The sequence below is a fragment of the Rana temporaria genome, chromosome 1 (genome assembly GCF_905171775.1).
Source record: "Rana temporaria chromosome 1, aRanTem1.1, whole genome shotgun sequence".
Lineage (NCBI taxonomy): Eukaryota > Metazoa > Chordata > Amphibia > Anura > Ranidae > Rana > Rana temporaria.
The window spans coordinates 184861400-184881880 of record NC_053489.1 but is presented as its reverse complement, the minus strand read 5'-3'; the positions used below and the strand labels follow the sequence as shown (position 1 = coordinate 184881880).

Sequence of the window (20481 nt, the reverse complement as noted above, 5' to 3'; positions counted from 1 at the left end):
TGCAGAGCCCAGTACCCGAAGATTACATTTCAGGATAACACTGCAGTCTTCAGTCCAGGTATGGCTTCCAAGCCTGTTGTTGAGGATACACCGATCCAAAAAGCTGCTGTGTAGTGACTAGGTCTAGCAGTGTTTTTGAAGTCTTCATTGAAATCACTGAAGAAAAATGCACCCGAGTAGCTTAAGTTTAGTGAAAAAAAAAAAAGGCAATAGGATGCTAAAGCCATGCTTAGCAAAAAGAATCATAGGATACTAGCAAAAATGTGAGGCATTATGGTTGTAGGCGAGGTTACACAGGGTCAGGCTGAATGTTTTTTTGTTTGCTAGTGTCCAAGCCTTCTGAAGGAGGCTGTATAAGACAAATGTCTATGAATTACTACATTCTTGTGTCCCCCAATGGACGATGAAGAAAATTGCATTTCAGCAATTGCCCAATTTTCATGGGAGATTTTAAAATTCTGAATGAAAGGTCCAATTTAGGGCACCATTATAAGAGCTTTCCATTTAAAATAACCCTTCTTATTAGTGTATGTGAACATGAAAATCTTACCATCTTTCCATGCTCTGAAGATAACATTTCTTCCATTTCCAGGAATCTGATGATTGTATGCTTGATTCGGTGGAAAAGTGATTTCTCCCAATATATAGATCCAGCCACTGGAGGATGATTTTTGTACAGAGGAGGATTATCCTGGTTTTTCACAAATAGATTGTTCACTATATCCACCTGCAAAGCAAAATAAAAAGACTAACTCTGTGAGATAAACTATAATGTTAAATTTTGTTCTCATTCTCGTTTAATCAGTTGTGACAAATAAAAAAATCCTGAAATCAAAATCAGCAAAATTAAAAGGATTAAAGTATAAAAACAAAAAAGTTTAAAAACTCCATTTGAATACAGTATCCATGGCACAGAGTATCAATAGGGATATCCCCCCTGGTCAAACAAAAAACAAACATATACATTTAATAGCATGTTGCTATGCTCCTGTTTGTTGTTGTATTAAAACACCTAAAAAGAAGGCTACAAACATAAAACACCCTAAGCGGCCAGACGAAAACCATTAGACCCATTGGTTCCAATCATATCCAATCTAGTGACTCTAAAACTTGATAGCCAATCTCAGTCAATAAAACTGTTCAAAAGGCATGAACTTTAAGTGAAGCTTTTGGCAATGCAGTATATTCATCATCACAACTTGAAAGTGTTGGTAATTACATGTAAACTGCTACTAAATAAACATATACATTTTATGTTATTTTAGACGAACAAAATAAAGTATAATGAAACAGATTGTTGGAGTGTTCATTCTGCAGATATATTGTAGGTCAAGCATCACTAAATGGCGGACTGCGGTCTGCGTCCGGACCGAGAAACTGTCCCACCTAGTGCGCCACAGTCCTGTCATTTAGGAGCCAGTTCTCCCCCCTGTTGTCACCGCTGACATCTCCACAAGCTGCCATCTGGAGGCAAGACAGTTCTGGACGAGGGTGGGAGCTGCCAGGTTAACTTTTCAAGAAGGGCTAAGGACAGAAATGTGAAGGAGGCGGCTGGTGCTCAATTTTGAGCTGCCAAGGGCCCCCCGGTGCTCGCTCGGTCGCCGCTTCCCCCCCCAGTGCTCGATCACCGCATTGCTCTGCTCCCTGCGTCTCCTCCTGAGTCCCAGCGGTCGCTTCTTCTCCTGGCCAATCAGGACTCGCGGACAATTGGGTCTCAGGTCTCCCTCTTCCTGATTGGCCAGGAGGAGAAACAGGAAGACATTAACGAATATTAATTTGCTAATGTCACACAACTGGGTGGACTCTGGGCCAAGCCAATTACAGCCTCAGGCTCTAATCATGTGCTTCAAAAAAAAAAAACCCTATTAAAATCCATGCGTCCAGTGCCCTGCATGTAGATTAGGGGCCTGGCGAATGGATTAGGGAGGCGGCACCCCTGCGCCCTGTAAGAGTGGCCACCACTGACTGTATGAAAGTAGAGGAAGAGGTACTCATAGACCCAATGACTGTAGTATTGGCCACATCCCTGGTTAACATATGACAAAAAAGAATATTCCCCCTGGGTGGGACTTTACAAGCCAAACGCAGTGTTGGTAAAAAAATTATCTTTAATGAGACAAGGCATACAAAATGGCACTAGATAAAAGCACACAATGCGCACCTAGGTGCAGCCGAATAGTGTCCTGCCCAGTTCCAAGAACTCGTCCTTTTGCCAGGCACCTACTCTGCTGGGATAATGCCACAGTCCACCACTGGACCCATCTGAGTGTCTTAGGTCTATTTAGACCTCAAAGGGGAATTGGATAAAGGACAAGTTCTTGGAACTGGGCAGGACACTATTCGGCTGGCTAAATACCGGCAGGTCCTGCCCTGGCAAGGAGGGATGCTCGGACGCTACTCCACCCCCACTTAACTCTCGGATTGAACTTAAACTAATCTAAGGGGATCCACACCTAGTCCACCTCGTGGTTTGAACTACAACTTGCACTGCTCTGCTCCCGTGGCCCCTGATGACGGTTTGTTAACCAGAAACGCGTCGGGCACACTTACATCACCCACTAGGAGAGTTCTTTTCTGTTTTGTTTTCCTCTTTTTTTGCCATCCTTGGCACATGTACTGTTTTTGGTGGCATTGTTTTTGTATCTTGTACATTTGTTACTTTTATATGCACCTAGGTGCGCCTGTGTGCTTTTACCTAGTGCCATTTTTTATGCCTTGCCCCATTAAAGATTATTTTTTTACCAATACTGTTTGGCTTGTAAAGTCCCACCCAGGGGGAATAATAGGATTTTTGTACTCACTGTAAAATCCATGTCTCTGAGTTCATAGACGGACACAGCATCCTTTGACAGTAGGGTCATATCCGCTTCCCTTTAGGAGAGTTTAGGCAGAAAAAAAGCACTTTAAGTGTTAACAACACATTCCTCAGTGCAGCTCCTCCCGAGGGGCATGGCCCCCCGGGTATAACCCACACCCTGCTCTAGTAGCCTCAGTTCGTAACAAGCAGTACAAACAAAGGAGGGGTGGGTGCTGTGTCCGTCTATGAACTCAGAGAAATGGATTTTACGGTGAGTACAAAAATCCTATTTTCTCTTCCGTTCATAGACGGACACAGCATCCTTTGACAGTAGGGACGTCCCCAAGCAGTGTCAAAAAATTTCGAGGGGTGGGAAAATAACACAGCAAACCAGGTTACACCCCAAACAAAACCGGAGTTGCTCAACGGAGAAACTCCAACCATAAACTGCCACCTGTAACACCTGCGGCCGAAGGAGGCATCAGAAGATGCACACACATCCACCTTGTAAAACTTTGAAAAAGTGTGGATCGACGACCAGGTCGCTGTCTTACACCCCTTTAACACAGAGGATTGATGCTGGAAAGTCCAAGAGGCACCGATCGCCCTGGTCGAATGCGCCGTAACCCGAAAGGGGGGCGCACGCCCCTTCAAGGCATTGGTCTGAAGCACAATCCGTCGTATCCACCTAGAAATGGTGGCCAACGAGACTGCCAGACCTATTCTGGGACCAGCCACCGACACGAACAGTGAGTCCGACTTCCGGAACGGAGCCGTAGCAGAGAAGTACACCCGTAGGGCCCGAACCACATCCAGGGAAAGTAAAGTGGCCTCCTTCTGGTTTATCGGCTGAGGACATAAGGATGGAAGAACAATGTCCTCATTAATGTGGAAAGCCGAAACCACTTTCGGGAGAAAAGACGGATGCGGCCGCAGCACCACCTTATCCTTATGGATGACCAAATAGGGAGCCTTGCAAGACAAGGCCGCCAGTTCAGATACTCGTCTGATCGAGGTCATCGCTACCAGAAAAAACACCTTTTGTGACAGAGTCTTTCGGATGCCCCCAAAGGGAGCATCCTGAAGCACCGAAAGGACTAAATTCAAGTCCCATGGGGGTAGTGGATGGCGCACCGGAGGAGCCACATGTCGGACCCCCTGTACAAACGTACGCACCAAGGAGTGCGCCGCCAAGGGTCGCTGAAAGTAAACGGCCAGAGCCGAAATCTGACTCATAGGCCCCGTACACACGACCAAACATGTATGCTGAAACTGGTCCGCGGGCCAGTTTCAGCATACATGTTCGGTCGTGTGTAGGCGCGAGCGAGCCGAATTCCAGCAAACATTTGCCCGCCGGGCCTTTTCCCAGCAGACAAATATTCCTGGACGTGGTTTAAAACCGTCCGCTGGAATCCTGCCCGCTCGGACATGTACGGTCGTCAGTACAGACCTACCGTACATGTCCGAGCGCCCGCCGTCCCTCGCATGCGTCGAATGACTTCGACGCATGCGTGGAAGCCTTTAAATGGCAGGCCCGCCCACGTCGGCGCGTCATCGCCGCGTCATCATCGCGGCGACGACGCGGACACGCCCCGCGTAGTGTTTACGCGCGGAGTTCTGTACGATGGTTAGTACAACCATCGTACAGAAGCCCCCTGGCAGGCATGTACGGTGAAAACGGTCCGACGGACCGCTTTCATCGTACATGTTTGCTCGTGTGTACCGGGTCTTAACCGTACTCAAGGCGAGAGCCAGATCCACTCCCCGCTGTAAAAAACAGCAGAATCCTAAAAACCACGTATGAACGAGGGTGCCACTTCATCTCCTCACACATAGAGATGTAGGCCTTCCACGTACGATGGTAAATCCTACGTGAGGTAGACTTCCGTGCACGCAGCATGGTAGAGACCACCGAGCCTAACAGGCCTCGGTCCATCAGTACCTGGCTCTCAACAGCCACACCGTTAAGGCCAGCGACTGTAAAGCAGGGTGAAAGATCGGACCCTGCGACAGAAGATCTGTTCTCAGAGGCAGACGCACCAGGTCCGCATACCAGGAGCGGCGCGGCCAGTCTGGGGCGATCAGGATTGTTGGAATCCCTTCGGCTTCCACTGTGCGCAGCAGGCACGGAAAAAAAGCTTCAGAGGAGGGAAGGCATAAATCAGTCGATAGTGACCCCAAGGAACCACCAACGCGTCTGACGCGTCCGCCCACTGGTCCTTCGACCTGGCCACGAACCGTGGCACCTTCCAGTTGAGACGGGACGCTAGAAGGTCCACGTCTGGAGTGCCCCACTTTTTGCACAGACCCCGAAACACTTCCGGGTGAAGTGACCATTCTCCTCGGTCCACTGATTGGCGACTTAAGTAGTCGGCTTGCCAATTCTGAACACCCGGAATGTACACGACCGATAGAGCCGGAACGGACCTTTCGGCCCACCGAAGGGTGTGCGCTACTTCCAGCGCTGCAGCCGAGCTTCGTGTGCCTCCCTGATGATTGACTTACGCCACGGCCCTGGCGTTGTCGGACCGGATCCTGACCGGCCGGCCCTGCAGCTCCAGGGACCACCCGGCAAGGCACAGCTTGAGTGCTCGGAGCTCCAGTACATTGATCGGCAGGCGAGACTCCTCCTGAGTCCAGCGCCCCTGGGCTGACTGGGTGCCCCCCCCCAGCCGGAGAGGCTGGCATCCGTCGCGACCACTGTCCAGTGACATGGCAGAAATGACTTCCCGGCCCGAAGCACCGGAGACGTCAGCCACCACACCAGGGGAGACTTGACCAGTTGACTCAACTGAATCTGGGAATCCAGAGAAGATGGGAGCCTGTCCCAATGTGACAGAATCTCCTTCTGTAGTTCCCTGGTGTGGAATTGGGCATAAGGAACTGCCTCGAAAGAGGCCACCATCAGACCCAGAACCCTCATGCAGAATCAAAGAGACGACTACTTCTGGGTCAACAACTGCTGCACCGCAGATTGAAGAGTCTGAAGTTTCTCCGTTTGGAGAAAAACTCTCGCGTCCGCGGAATCCAGGACTAGCCCTAGGTATTCCAGACGCAGAGACGGAACCAACACTGACTTCTGAATATTCAGAAGCCAGCCAAACTCTTGGAGAGTCTGACACGTGATAGACACATCCTCTTCTAATTCTGAGCCTGAGGAAGCGCTCAGGAGAAGGTCGTCCAGATATCCCACGATAGCGATCCCTCGCTGTCTCAGCGAGCACCGTGGTGAAAACCCGTGGTGCCTAGGCCAGGCCGAACGGGAGGGCCACAAATTGAAAGTGGTCCTCCCAGATCGCAAAGCGCAGAACCTCTGGTGCCTTGTGCATACGGGAACATGCAGGTATGCGTCCATGATATCCAAGGATGCCATGAAGTCCCCCTGATGGAGCGCTGCTATTACCGAGCGAATCGACTCCATCCTGAATTTTTGCACTTTGACAAAGCAATTGAGGGCCTTGAGGTCCAGGATTGGACGGACCCCTCCTTTTTGGGGGCTACAAACAGATTGGAGTAAAACCCCTGAAACCGTTCCATCGAGGGAACTGGCACAATCACTCCCCTGACCAGAAAATCCTGGACAGCCCCTGATAGAGCCTGCCGGCGAACCGGAGGAAACTGGAGGCTGGAAGGAAAAAATCTGTTTGGTGGACAAGAGAGAAACTCTATCTTGTACCCCGAGGAAACTACTTCGCAAACCCAACGGTTGGAGAGGAGAGACCTCCACCGAACCGTGAATTCGCGAAGCCAGCCCCCCACCCGAGACCCGGGCGGGGGCAGACCTTCATGCGCAACCAGGTTTGTCCGCAGGCTTGTTAGGCTTGCGGAACCAGGGGTGCTTCTGCCATGCAGCGGGCGCCTTAGCACCTTGCAAACTTTTTCCTGCATCACAGGGCGTACGAAAAAAACGCTTTGGGGTAGTAAAAGAGGGCCCTTGCCTACGACGAGGCTCCTTGCCCTCCCCAGACTGTGGGAGCAGTGTGCTCTTACCACCTGTGGCATCCTTAATGATGTCATCCAGGGACGCCCCAAAAAGCCGCTCACCCTTAAAGGGCAAATCCACCAAGGCCTTCTTGGAGGATCGGTCCGCAGACCAGCATTTCAGCCACACAAGGCGGCGTAGTACCACCGCATAGGTGGAGGCTCTGGAAAGCAAGGGAAGCGTATCCAGGGCCGACTCACAGACAAATGTTAGACCCTGAACCAATTGTTCAGCCAGGTCCTTGCAGGTCTCGGAAGCATCCTGCTACTCTACTAACAACTTTGCCCGTTCAGTCAGTGTCTGCGACACCAGAGACCCGGCCACAACCGGTCTCACAGCCGAACCCACAACTGTGAACATAGAGCGGGCCACAGCCTCCACTCTCCTATCAGTGGGGTCCGTAAAAGCAGGAGCCCCCACCACAGGCAATGTGGTGGCCTTACTCAGTCTGGACACAGGAGGGTTCGCTGACGGAGGAGAGACCCAATTTATTTTTTTATTTTTATTTTAAGTCCTCCTCAAAGGGATAACGGACCGCAAAGTTTTTTAGAAACAGAAAAAACTTTTTGTGGCGTGTCCCATCCTCACATAGCAAATGCACCAAATAAGGAGCACAGGGAAATACTTTTTTGCGGTGCTGGGTGGCTTGCGGAACCCAAAAGGGACCGGCACAACTGGTGCTCCCGCCAAATCCTCAAGTTTATGAGTATCACGCACCGCAGAATAAGAGCTCCAACAAATTCTATCATTTACTGACCCTGAGGCAGAGTCATCCTCACAGTCCGTGTGGGTTAAGCCTACATTGACAGAGACATCCCCAGAAGCAGGCTCAGGGAGGGGGCATTTTGTACCCCCCTACTGAGCACCAGCTGCTTCAAACCTGGCAAGAAACGCCTCAAGTACAGCCGACATTGCCTCAACAGATGCGGCAGGAGCAGGGGAATAACTCAGGCATTGCTGGGGCAGAAACACCAGGTTCAGGTTCCATATTGCCCCACCGCTGTGTACTGCAAGACAGAACAACCCACTGGTCACCTCCTGGCTGCAAAAATAGAAGCAGAGGCCTCCCAGGGACTCACCACCCCACCCAGCTGCAGAGAGAGCTGAAAACCTGAGGTGTGCTCTGATGTGCTGGCTGTGCTGTGTCTGTCACCTCAGGGAAGAATCACAGCGTTTCACAGCACTAAAACTGTCACAAGAGACCAAGAGATTTCCAAGATGGCCGCCGTCTGAGGTAAAAATCACCTCATACAACACAGCAGCACACAGCAGCACCCCCCAGAGTAACAACACAGTCCCCCAACAACACACGGGCCCCGGCAGTAATAAAGAAAACCCAGGAGGCCCCCCTTCACAGCCGCTACCCAGTCAGGGGAAGGAGGGAGAGGAAGGGGAGAGAGGAAAGCAGGGCGGACCCTCAGTCGACCTCCCCAGAGAAAACACCAGCCATACCACCTTACCTGAGCAAGGGGCCACTACTTACCTGTCCTGCGACCACCGGCTGGAGGTATCCCAGACAGAACCAACGTCCACTAACGGCATGGCTGTCGACCAGACACACTGTGACAAAGCCATAGAGACCAGTCATATGTGTGTCCTGGAACATGTAGTTCCCCGGCCACCCCTGGAGCAATGGGGCCTGTCGTGGACGACCCAGAGCTGAGCTGAGGGACGGCACACGCTCGATGGCCGAACATGGGGGGACTACGAGAGTCAAGACCCAGCCTGTCACCCAGTCGGCTGTTGACAGAAGAATCACAGGATTCAAAAATGCAGGAACAAAATAATAAAAAGCAAGAAAATCGCAAGAAAAAAATCTCCAGAGTACAGGAACTCCAGAGTGCCTGCCTCTCCTGTCGTTAGGCAGAAAAAAACTGAGGCTACTAGAGCAGGGTGTGGGTTATACCCGGGGGGCCATGCCCCCTGGGAGGAGCTGCACTGAGGAATGTGTTGTTAACACTTAAAGTGCTTTTTTTCTGCCTAAACTCTCCTAAAGTGAAGCGGATATAACCCTACTGTCAAAGGATGCTGTGTTCGTCTATGAACGGAAGAGAAATTATTTTTTGTCTGACTGTATGAAAGGGGGCTGAGGACTGGAATGTAATGGAGTAGGTAGGTGATATGAAGGGGAGCTAGGAAAGGAATGTGAAGGAGGAAGGGGGTGATAACAAGTGGGGGCTGAGGACAGGAATGTGAAGGGGGAGGCTCATTTGAAGGGGCAGTGATGTGCAGGGGGAACTGAGAATACTGATGTATTGATGGGATTGTGATTCAAAGGATCTGAGGTAACGTTTACAATATTGCAACCTGCGTTGTGCGTGTAGGCAGCGTATTAATTTCAATGGGCTGGTTTACATGCAGAAAAAGATGTCCCTAATCCTATTTTGAATTGCACCATGCTGAGCCGCATTGGTGCTGCAAAAACATGCTGCGTTTGCCGATGTGGGGTATTGTCAAGAGAAAGATGAGAGACAACAGACCCAACAACGCAGATGAGCTGAAAGACGCTATCAAAGCAACCTGGACTTCCATAACACCTCAGCAGTTACACAGGCTGATCGTCTCCATGCCACGCCGCATTGATGCATTAATTCATGAAAAAGGAGCCCTGACCAAGTATTGAGTGCATACTATACTGTGCATGGTCCTACTTTTCAGTAAGCCAACATTTCTGTATTAAAAATCCTTTTTTTTATTGGTCTTATGTACTATTCTAATTTTATAAGATACAGAATTTTGGTTTTCTCTAGCTGTAATCATCAAAATTAAAATTAAAAGCAAGAAATGCTTGAAATATACCACTCTGTGTGTAACGCATCTATATAAAATATATGAGTTTCACTTTTTACTGATTAATTACTGAAATAAATGAACTTTTGGATGATATTCTAATTTTATGAGATGCATCTGTCTCTCTCTCTCTCTCTCTCTCTATATATGTTTTTATACAATATATATATATATATATATATATATATATATATATATATATATATATATATATATAATGTGAGTTTTACCTTGTTTTGACTAAATTTGTACCTCGTGTTTTTACGGAATTTGATCAAAACTGAATGTTGCTGACATATACCGGGTATATCAATACTTGATGTGTAGTTGCTTTCTGAGCAGTGATAGGACATTTCTTCTTTACTTTCATGATTGGATGCCTTTGTGACTTTACATAATATGACCGCAGGCAGTACATCTGTATCTGATGAATAAAAACTCTGACAGTCTGCCTCATTATTATGCTTTTCTTGTCTCATACAACAAAAGATGTATATGTTTATTCTGTAGCAGTTTAAATGTACTTTCCAATACTTTCAAGTTGTGATGATTATGCTGCAATGCCTGCAGCAAGTAGATGATGTAAAAATTATTTTGGATTATATTCAATGGGGTTCCTTAGTACTGCCAAAAACTTTAGTTAAAGTTTGTGCCTTTTGAGCAGTTTGAATCATTGAGACTGACTGTCAAGCTACAGAATAACTGCAGTAGTTATGTTTAGGACTATTCAGTATAATGGTTTTTGTCTAACCACTTAGAAGCTTAATATTCAGGGTGTTTTAGGGGTTTTCAGACAATTTACCTTTTTCTAAATTAATACAATTTTCTATGTTGTTGTTGTGGTACAGCAATCATTTTTTTATATTATATCTCATATACTAAAGCATTAAAACATTGTGATTAGTTCTAACCCTTTCCCGCACTACTTAAAATACGTTTTTGTCTGTGCCCCCCATATGGAGAGAATTCCCAACATTTCCAGTGTGGGTAATGAGTGAATAAGGCTTCAGATCTGTACATAAAATACATTGAGGACAATCTGATAGTCTTCAAATTGTATACCTATCAAGTATACCGTTTTTTTCTTTATTAAACAAATATTTATAAAATAAATATAAATATATTTTTATTGAAAAGTGATCACTCTTTATGACAAAGTTATGGGGTAGTGCAATATACCCATAGACACATCTCATTGCTAATTTTGCATTACAAAAGTCTAGCCTTTTGTTTTACAAAATTGTGACTGTTAGGATTGTCATTTAAAAATTTTTTAAGGAAGTGGCAAATGCTTCTCTTAAGAAGTCATACCTTCACAAGATGTAAATCATGTCAGACGGATTTTATTTGCCCATCTCTGTATTTTTAGGATTGTTGGTATAGCCTTGCACAAGTGCCAAAATTGTATGTGACAACTGTATAGTTAGCTAATATATGCAGCATGTAGCACATATGGAAACCTTTACGATTAAAGGAATCATTTGTTATGGCATGGAAGATATCATACCTCTTTACAATACTGCTCCAGGATAGCATTAAATTTCATCATCATCTGCTTGTTGATGGCTTCTCGTGACCGGATGTGTTTAAATTTTAGTAACATGTCAAAAGCCGCTTCAGCTGAACGAAGTGTTTTGAATGATTCATCAATGAAGCTGATGGCTTCACCTTCAATAGCCTGTACATAAAGGTGACATGTCAGCATCGGATCTTGACAAAGCAGTATTTCCATGAAATTTTATTTTAATTCAGCTTATAACGTTCTCTACAAAAGAGAATTCACATACCTGGACTTCATTTTTAAAGTCATCCATAACAAGCTTCCACTGGTGGGAATGTGTGATACTGAAAGGATCAAATGTTAAGTTTTCCATTGGTTCGATAAGACCATCAACTCTGTTCAAGACGTCATCTATACGATTGGGATCACCAGTCACTGCTTTTAGCTCTGCACCAAAAATGTTGTAGAACTCTTCTAAAACCTGTGTGTGGGAAAAGGAAAAAACATATGACCATATTTTTACATTAACATATCCTGTAAACCCATTTATCTCTATGCCATAATAGTTGTTGGAGGGAAAACCGATGTTTGGCTCTCAGGCAGAGTCTGCCAGAGAAAAATTTAAATTTCTGAATTTTATAACCACTTTCATATTATTTCCTCTTCTGTTTTTAATTTAATGTTTATGACCCTACCTACCTGCTGGTGTAGGGAACATCAATTAGGCAAATTAAAACTATGCCTCAATTTTCATTATTCTCCCATGAGAATAGCTGCCAATAACGATCATTTCTTTTCATGCATGAATAAGATTGTTTTTCTAAGCATAATGCTGTAGTTTCTCGGAGTGGACATCTAGGGGCAAATGCACATACACTACGCCGCCGTACCTTACCTGGCATATATTCGAATCCTCAGCGAGTTCGCGCCGCAAGTTACGGCGGCGTAGTGTATTTCTGGTGGCGGAATTCAAATCGGCAATTAGGGGGCGTGATTCATTTAAATGAAGCGCGTCCCCGCGCCAATTGAACTGCGCATGCTCCGTTTTGAAATTTCCCGCCGTGCATTGCGCTAAATGACGTCGCTAGGACGTCATTTTTTGAACTTAGACGTGAGTTACGTCCATCCCTATTCACAGACGACTTACGCAAAAAAATAAATACATTTCAAATTTTGACGCGGGAACAACGGCCATACTTAACATGGCAAGTCTATCTCTACGCCGCAAAATACCAGCGTTAACTATACGCCGGAAAAAGCCGACTACAGACGACGTTAGAAAATGCGACGGCCGCGCGTACGTTCGTGGATCGTCGTAAATCGCTAATTTGCATACCCGACGCGGAAAATGGAGCGAACTCCACCCAGCGGGCGCCGAAGTATTGCATCTAAGATCCGAAGGCGTACGAAGCCGTACGCCTGTCGGATCTTACCCAGATACCGTCGTATCTTGGTTTGAGGATTCAAACTAAAGATACGACGCGGGTAATTTGAAAGTATGCCGGCGTATCAGTAGATACGCCGGCGTACTTGCTCTGTGAATCTGCCCCCTAGGGCCAGATCCTCAAAAGAGATACGCAGGCGGATCTGCTGTTCCGCCTGCGTATCCCTGTTTCTATCTTTGGAACTGATCCACAGAATCAGTTTCCAATAGATAGGCAGAAGATCCGACATGTGTAAGGGACTTACACTGCCGGATCTTAGGATGCAGTACCGCATCCGCCGCTGGGGGCATTTCGAGTCGAAATGCAGCTTCGGGTATGCAAATTAGCACTTACGGAGATCCACAAAGCTTTTCAGCTTCGTTTTTACTCCGTAAGTTTTAAGTTGCATGTGTAAAATTAGGGCTGCTTTTACAAAGTGTAAACTGTTTACACCTTGTAAAAGTAGACCCTTCTTTCTCGCGACGCTGTTTTTTTTTTTAATTTTTTTTTTTTTTTTTTTTCGACGCAACTTTTTTTACCCGGTGCGATTCACAAAACTCTGCGTAACGTAAAACCGCGCAAAGCACGTCGGGAAAATGACATCGGGAGCATGCGCAGTACGTCTGGCGCGGGAGCGTGCCTAATTTAAATGGGACTCGCCCCATTTGAATAGGAACGCCTTGCGCCGGCCGGATTTAAGTTACACAGCCGAAAATTTCTAGGTAAGTGCTTTGTGGATCGGGCACTTAGGTAGAAATTTTCCGGCAGTGTAACTTAAATGGGAATTTTTAAGTTACGGCGGCTGGCTGTGGATCTGGCCCCTAGTTCTTATGTTTCAGGCAGCTGGACTGTACATATGAATTAAGCCACCCTTAAAGTTGTCCAGGTTATTAAATCAATCAAATTGATACTTTTCCTATAATAGGGGTACCCACATGTGATGATATTGTTGCTAATTTTACATAAACAGCTTTAATATTACTATATTCTAAAAGGTGTGAAGTTTGGTGAGGATGGGAGTGGTCTTAGAGTCAAAATTAATGGAGGTTGAAAGGGAGGAAGAAGGACCTATTTCAGAAATAGACATCTGAGAAGGTCACTATGCACAGGTTCTATACTTTATTTTAGCTTTTGTACATGCAAAATGTAGAGGGGGGGAGGGTTCAATGATTGTTTGAAATATAAAGATGTAAAGTAAAAAAAAAAAAGACTTTCGAAGATTATACTTTATACGTATAGTTTGTTTGTTAAAAATTATAAATGATAAAACGTAGCAAAAAGGGTAATTTTTCTTCTTCATTGATGTGCACTGATGAGGCTGCACTGATAGGCTGTATTGATGGGCACTGATGGGTGGCACTAATGTGGCGACACTGGTGGGCATGGATGGGCACTGATGGGCGAAACTGAAGGGCACTGATAGGCACTGGTAGGTGACACTGATGGGCAGCACTGATAGGTGGCACTGATGGGCACTGGTTGGCAGCACTGATGGGCATTGATAGGTGGCACTGGTGGGCACTGGCAAGTGGCACTGCTTAGCAGCAATAGGTCTGGAGTGTGTGGGACCAGTGTCCTATTTAAGTTAAATTTCAACTTAACATTAAAGAGTGATACTATTGCAAAATCAGTTGTTAAATATGGCCAGCTAAAGTTATTTCCAACAAAAATATGTTATATATTTTCTTTTTACCCCATACCAGAGTAGTAGGTTTAAAAAAGAGCAGGGCACCAAATCTTTAAAACTAGAACTAGATCATGAAAATTTAAACCAAAAAAACCTGATGAGGTCAGTAGTAATTCATAGTGTGAAATTCTCCATGAGCAAATCAAAATTCTTCTTTAGAAGGGCACCCAGTTTTAGAGACAGGTTGTTTCATTGTATTGCTAATGATTCAAAAATCCACCATAATAAAACTAGCTTAAAAGGTTTCTTTGCATGTAAAAGGGTTTGTGAAGTTTGTAACACTGTAACTGAAATGTCCTTGTGGGCTCCAGTATGGTAGTAGAACTGTATAAAAGTTTAAAAACTCCTATAAAGCATGTTCAAAACATTACAAATGGATTAACCACACATAGGGGTCCATATATAAAATGGTAGCTAACATGTGTTAGTTGATTGTATCTGTTAGAAACCATAAACACGTAGCTGGTATTGACACTATGCATAATATACCATAGTGTCATGTCTATGAAGTAAAATGTTTTGGGAAGGATGTTTTGTATGGTAGTGTCATGAATTACCTCGGCCACCAGAGGGCGCTAGCGGCGCACCGGCACGCGCAATGCGCGCGCAATCGCGGCATCGCGCTCGTGCACGCGCGCACCGGCGGTAACGGCGCGCGGGAGCGCGCATCGGCGGTAACGGCGCACGGGCACGTGCAGGCATCCATCTGGCGCCAAAACAAACCTATTTAAAGTGTCCTGGGAGCCTGGCCCCTTGCTGTCCGGTCTGCAGCGTTTCCTGAGACCACCTGTACCTGTACCTGTACCAACTACTCCTGCTTGATCCAGATCCTGATACCCGGCTTGTCTTTGTTGTTCCTGTCTTCCGCCTGCCCTGACCTCGGCTTGTTCTGACCATCCTCCTGCCTGATCCCTGGTACTCCGCTGACCGCCTGTTGCCGACCCGGCTAGTCGACCTCTCTGTTACCTGGGCCTCTCCTGCTTACCAGTCCGGCTGCTCCTGCTTCTTCAGTCTTCTGGGACCCTGTTCAGTCTTCTGGGACCTGCTGCGGCCAGACTCTCCGAATACCTTCCTTTCCGGCTTACCTGCTGTTCCAGTGTTCCTGCATCCAGGCTGCTACCTACCGGCCTGCACCTGCCCTTCAGAGACTTCCTCAGACTTTGCAGAAGCTCCATCTGGCCCCTGCACCAGCGTCATCCCTGGCGCTTGTGCGACTCTGCATTCCCGCTCCCCCTGTCTACTCTACCAGGGGTCCGGGATCAGAGGAGCAACAGCAGCCACTTCCTGCACGTCGGGCTCTCCCTTAAGGTACGTGACAGTACCGGACAGCCATGTCCGAGCCCGCGCAGGGAGTGGATCCGATGCAGGAACTCTGCCGCCATTTGGAAGGACTAACCCAGGCCGTCCGAACCCTGCAAGAAGGTTATACACGTCTGGAAAATCGGGTCCAAGCCTTGTCCACTCCTGCCACAGCCTCTGCGACTTCAGGGGCATCCGCTTCGCCATCAGTAATAATGCTGCCACCTGAACCTAAAGTTCCCATGCCCGAGAGGTTTGCAGGAGAACGTAGCAAATTCCGAGCCTTCCGCAACGCTTGCGACTTATACTTCGCTCTCCAACCCCGGACTTTCTCCCTGGAAGCCACTAAGGTGGGCTTCGTCGTTTCGCTACTGTCTGGCGAACCGCAAACCTGGGCTCATCGCCTCATGGAGAACAAGGATGAATCACTTGACAGCTTAACAGCCTTCTTCCAGGCTATGTCTCTGCTTTATGAGGACCCGCATCAGACCGCCACTGCGGAAGCTGCATTACATGCTCTACAACAGGGTCGCAGACCCGCAGAGGACTATGTGTCCGAATTCCGCAAATGGTGTTCTGACACAACCTGGAATGACTCGGCTCTCTGCTACCAGTTTCGCCTTGGCCTGTCCGAACCGATAAAAGATGAGCTGGCCCGGGTAGGAGTTCCTGGGACCCTGGATGCTTTAATCAACTTGACCATCCAGATCGATCGGCGCCTGAGGGAGCGCAGGACTGAAAGGACCACTGTCCCATCCCGCCCGGTCTGGATGATGCCACGGGTACCTTCCAGGGTCAATCCACCTCCACCAGCTCCCACAGTCTCTTCTATCCCTGATACTTCAGAGCCCATGCAGCTAGGCCTCCTTCGCCCTTCACTTACGCCGGAGGAACGACAACGCCGTAGGGCCAACAACCTGTGCCTGTATTGCGGGGAGTCCGGACACTACGTGAGGACCTGTCCTGCCAAGCTGCGTAAGTGTCAATCCTTGTCGTCTGTATCCCTACCTGTCCTTCCAAGCAATTCCACTCATCTGGCTATCCTTGTTTTATTCCAGCTTCCAGGAAGAACTATACAAACCAGCGCCATTATTGATTCAGGAGCCTGTAGCTGCTTTTTGGATCAATCATTCGCCTTCAGATATCAGATTCCTCTCCGCCCCAGGTCTACTGGACTCTCTGTGTACTTAGCAGACGGCTCGGTGTTAAAATCTGGTCCCGTCACCCAGGAGACCCAGCCTCTTGCCACCACCATTGCCGATAACCATCACGAACTCTTATGCTTGGATGTGATCAACTCCCCCCTGTTCCCTGTCATACTGGGAGTACCATGGCTCCAAGTCCACAACCCCCAGATTGACTGGGCCACTGGTAAAATTGACTTTAACTCTCCATTCTGCCGACAGCATTGCCTGCAACTACCGTCTCCACCTCTGCCATTACTCTGTTCGGACTCTGACATTGAGACTCGTCAATCCGTCCCAGAAATTTATCATGACTATCTGGATGTCTTCAGCAAAAAGGGGGCCGAGACCCTCCCACCTCACAGGGCCTATGACTGCCCCATCGAACTTCTTCCTGGTGCCGAAGTCCCCTTCGGAAGGATCTTTCCCTTAACCGGACTTGAACTTGAGACCCTGAAAACTTATATCGATGACAGCTTGAGGAGGGGGTTCATCCGTGCCTCCACGTCACCCGCGGGTGCGGGCATTTTTTTTGTTGAAAAGAAAGACCATTCCCTTCGCCCCTGTGTGGACTACCGGGAACTCAACAAAATAACTATTAAAAACAGATACCCTCTTCCCTTGGTACCCGAACTATTTCAGCGTCTGGGGTCCGCGGTCATCTTTACTAAATTGGACCTCCGAGGGGCCTACAACCTTGTCCGCATACGCGAAGGGGATGAGTGGAAGACCGCCTTCCGTACCCGTTTCGGGCACTTTGAATATCTAGTCATGCCCTTTGGACTCTGCAATGCTCCGGCAACATTCCAACACTTTGTCAATGACATTTTTAGAGATTATCTGGACCTCTTTGTGATCGTCTATCTGGATGATATCCTAATCTTCTCCCCTTCCCTAGAGAAACACCGGGTAGATGTGAGGAAGGTGCTTGAACGTCTCCGTACCCACGGACTGTACGCAAAACCCAGCAAATGCGAGTTCGAGCGCCCCAGTATACAGTTTCTGGGACTTATCATCTCTGTAAGGGGCGTAGAGATGGATCCTCAGAAAGTTTCCGCAATTCTTGACTGGCCAGCTCCGACTGACAGAAAAGGTGTTCAGCGATTCGTCGGGTTTGCGAATTTTTATAGGAAGTTCATCAAAGCCTTTTCCAACATCATTTCTCCTATAACGGACTTGACTAAACTGTCTGCTCAGTTTCGCTGGACACCAGAGGCCCAAACAGCCTTCGAAACCCTGAAAGGCTTGTTCACCTCGGCATCCATTCTGAGACATCCCGACGCAAGCCTGCCCTACATTCTTGAAGTGGATGCATCTGAAACCGCGGTTGGAGCAGTCCTCTCTCAGAGGCAGGGTCCCAAGGCACTGCTATATCCTGTTGCATACTTTTCCCGTAAACTATCTGAAGCAGAGAAAAATTACGATGTTGGGGACCGGGAGCTGCTGGCCATAAAAGCCGCCTTGGAGGAGTGGCGGTATCTCCTGGAGGGCGCAGCGCACCCGATTTTGATTTTTACAGATCACAAGAACCTGGAGTACCTGAGGGTGGCCAAGAGACTTAGACCACGCCAGGCCAGGTGGGCACTTTTTTTTACGAGATTTTCATTCCACATCACGTACAGGCCAGGGTCAAAAAATGTCAAGCCGGATGCTCTTTCCCGCATGTACGCCAGTTCGGAGCCTCCCAATCCTCCGGATACTATTCTGTCATCAGGGAACTTTTTGTTACTACAAAGAGACTTGGTACCCCAAATCAGGCAGGCATCCGCTGGCATTTCTTCTCCACCTGATCCGGAGCTACAATCCAGGGACGGTTTGCTATGGTACCGGGATAAGATCTTCGTACCCGAGGGGCTGAGAGTTAGTGTTCTGGGCTCCTGCCATGACCACAAGCTGGCTGGGCACTTTGGGATACAAAAGACCGCTGAACTTCTGCAACGCACCTTTTGGTGGCCCCAACTCCTGAAGGACTGCAAAGATTATGTGGAATCGTGCACTACGTGCATTCGAAACAAAGGTAGTAAACTCAGAGCCTGGGGGCTCCTTAAGCCATTACCCGTACCGGAAAGACCTTGGAGAAGGATCTCCATGGACTTCATCGTGGAACTTCCCCCATCAGAGGGCTTCACCACTATCTTTGTGGTAGTGGACAGGCTGTCTAAGATGGCACACTTTGTCCCCTTAAAGGGCACACCCTCGGCTCCAGAGACGGCTAAAGTCTTCATCAGAGAAATTGTTAGACTCCACGGCATTCCTGCGGATATTGTGTCCGATCGTGGAGTACAGTTCACCTCTAGGTTTTGGAGGGCACTTTGCAGTAGTCTCGAGATCGGCCTACCTCAGCATACCATCCTCAGTCAAATGGGCAGACGGAGAGAACGAATCAGACCCTTGAACAGTATCTCCGCTGCTTCTCGTCCTTTTCGCAAGAAGACTGGGTTTCTCTGCTGCCCTTGGCGGAGTTCGCTTATAATAATTCTATCCATTCGGCCACCAAACAGTCTCCTTTCTTTGCCAACTATGGGTTCCATCCACTGTTCCTCTCCAATTCTGTTCCAGAAAGTACGGTACCCGCCGTTCAAGACACCTTGGATTTCTTTAACTCAAATAACAGGATCCTGCAGGAAACAATGACCCAAACACAGGAACGCAATAAGGAAATCTTTGACAGGAGAAGAAGGGGGGAACTCAACTTACTACCCGGAACCAAAGTTTACTTGTCCACCTTGAACTTAAGGCTTGCATGCCCTACGAAGAAACTAGGTCCTAAGTTCGTGGGTCCCTTTGCTGTCAAGAGAAGGATAAATGAGGTGGCCTACGAACTTGACTTACCAGAGTCCTTTCGAATCCACCCGGTGTTTCATGTTGCCCTGCTCAAACCGGACGTTCCCAACTCCTTCCCTGGACGGGATACCGATCCCCCAGAACCAGTATTAGTCGATGGTGAGGAGGAATTTGAGGTGGAATCTATCCTGGATTGCAGGAAGAGACGCAACCAAATTCAGTTCCTCGTTAAATGGAAGGGGTATGGGCCGGAGGAAAATTCATGGGAACCGGAGAACAACATACACGCCGAAAGACTAAATCAGTTGTTTAAAGACTCTCACCCGCTGAAGATGACTCAGTTGGGCATCCGGAGGCTGCCCCTTGGGGGGGGGCAATGTCATGAATTACCTCGGCCACCAGAGGGCGCTAGCGGCGCACCGGCACGCGCAATGCGCGCGCAATCGCGGCATCGCGCTCGTGCACGCGCGCACCGGCGGTAACGGCGCGCGGGAGCGCGCATCGGCGGTAACGGCGCGCGGGCACGTGCAGGCATCCATCTGGCGCCAAAACAAACCTATTTAAAGTGTCCTGGGAGCCTGGCCCCTTGCTGTCCGGTCTGCAGCGTTTCCTGAGACCACCTGTACCTGTACCTGTACCAACTACTCCTGCTTGATCCAGATCCTGATACCCGGCTTGTCTTTGTTGTTCCTGTCTTCCGCCTGCCCTGACCTCGGCTTGTTCTGACCATCCTCCTGCCTGATCCCTGGTACTCCGCTGACCGCCTGTTGCCGACCCGGCTAGTCGACCTCTCTGTTACCTGGGCCTCTCCTGCTTACCAGTCCGGCTGCTCCTGCTTCTTCAGTCTTCTGGGACCCTGTTCAGTCTTCTGGGACCTGCTGCGGCCAGACTCTCCGAATACCTTCCTTTCCGGCTTACCTGCTGTTCCAGTGTTCCTGCATCCAGGCTGCTACCTACCGGCCTGCACCTGCCCTTCAGAGACTTCCTCAGACTTCGCAGAAGCTCCATCTGGCCCCTGCACCAGCGTCATCCC

General features: G+C 48.2%; 1 protein-coding gene across 1 annotated transcript in view; it reads right to left on the bottom strand.

The window, feature by feature from the left end:
* The window catches only part of DNAH10 (dynein axonemal heavy chain 10), a 278707-nt gene that overhangs the window by 219414 nt on the left and 38812 nt on the right, over positions 1-20481 (bottom strand). The window contains exons 9-11 of the mRNA XM_040347338.1: positions 11357-11551; positions 11077-11247; positions 551-727 (exon numbers count right to left, since the gene is read on the bottom strand). Of these exons, the coding sequence (XP_040203272.1) occupies positions 551-727; positions 11077-11247; positions 11357-11551 (543 nt within the window). The remainder of the gene's footprint in view (positions 1-550; positions 728-11076; positions 11248-11356; positions 11552-20481) is intronic.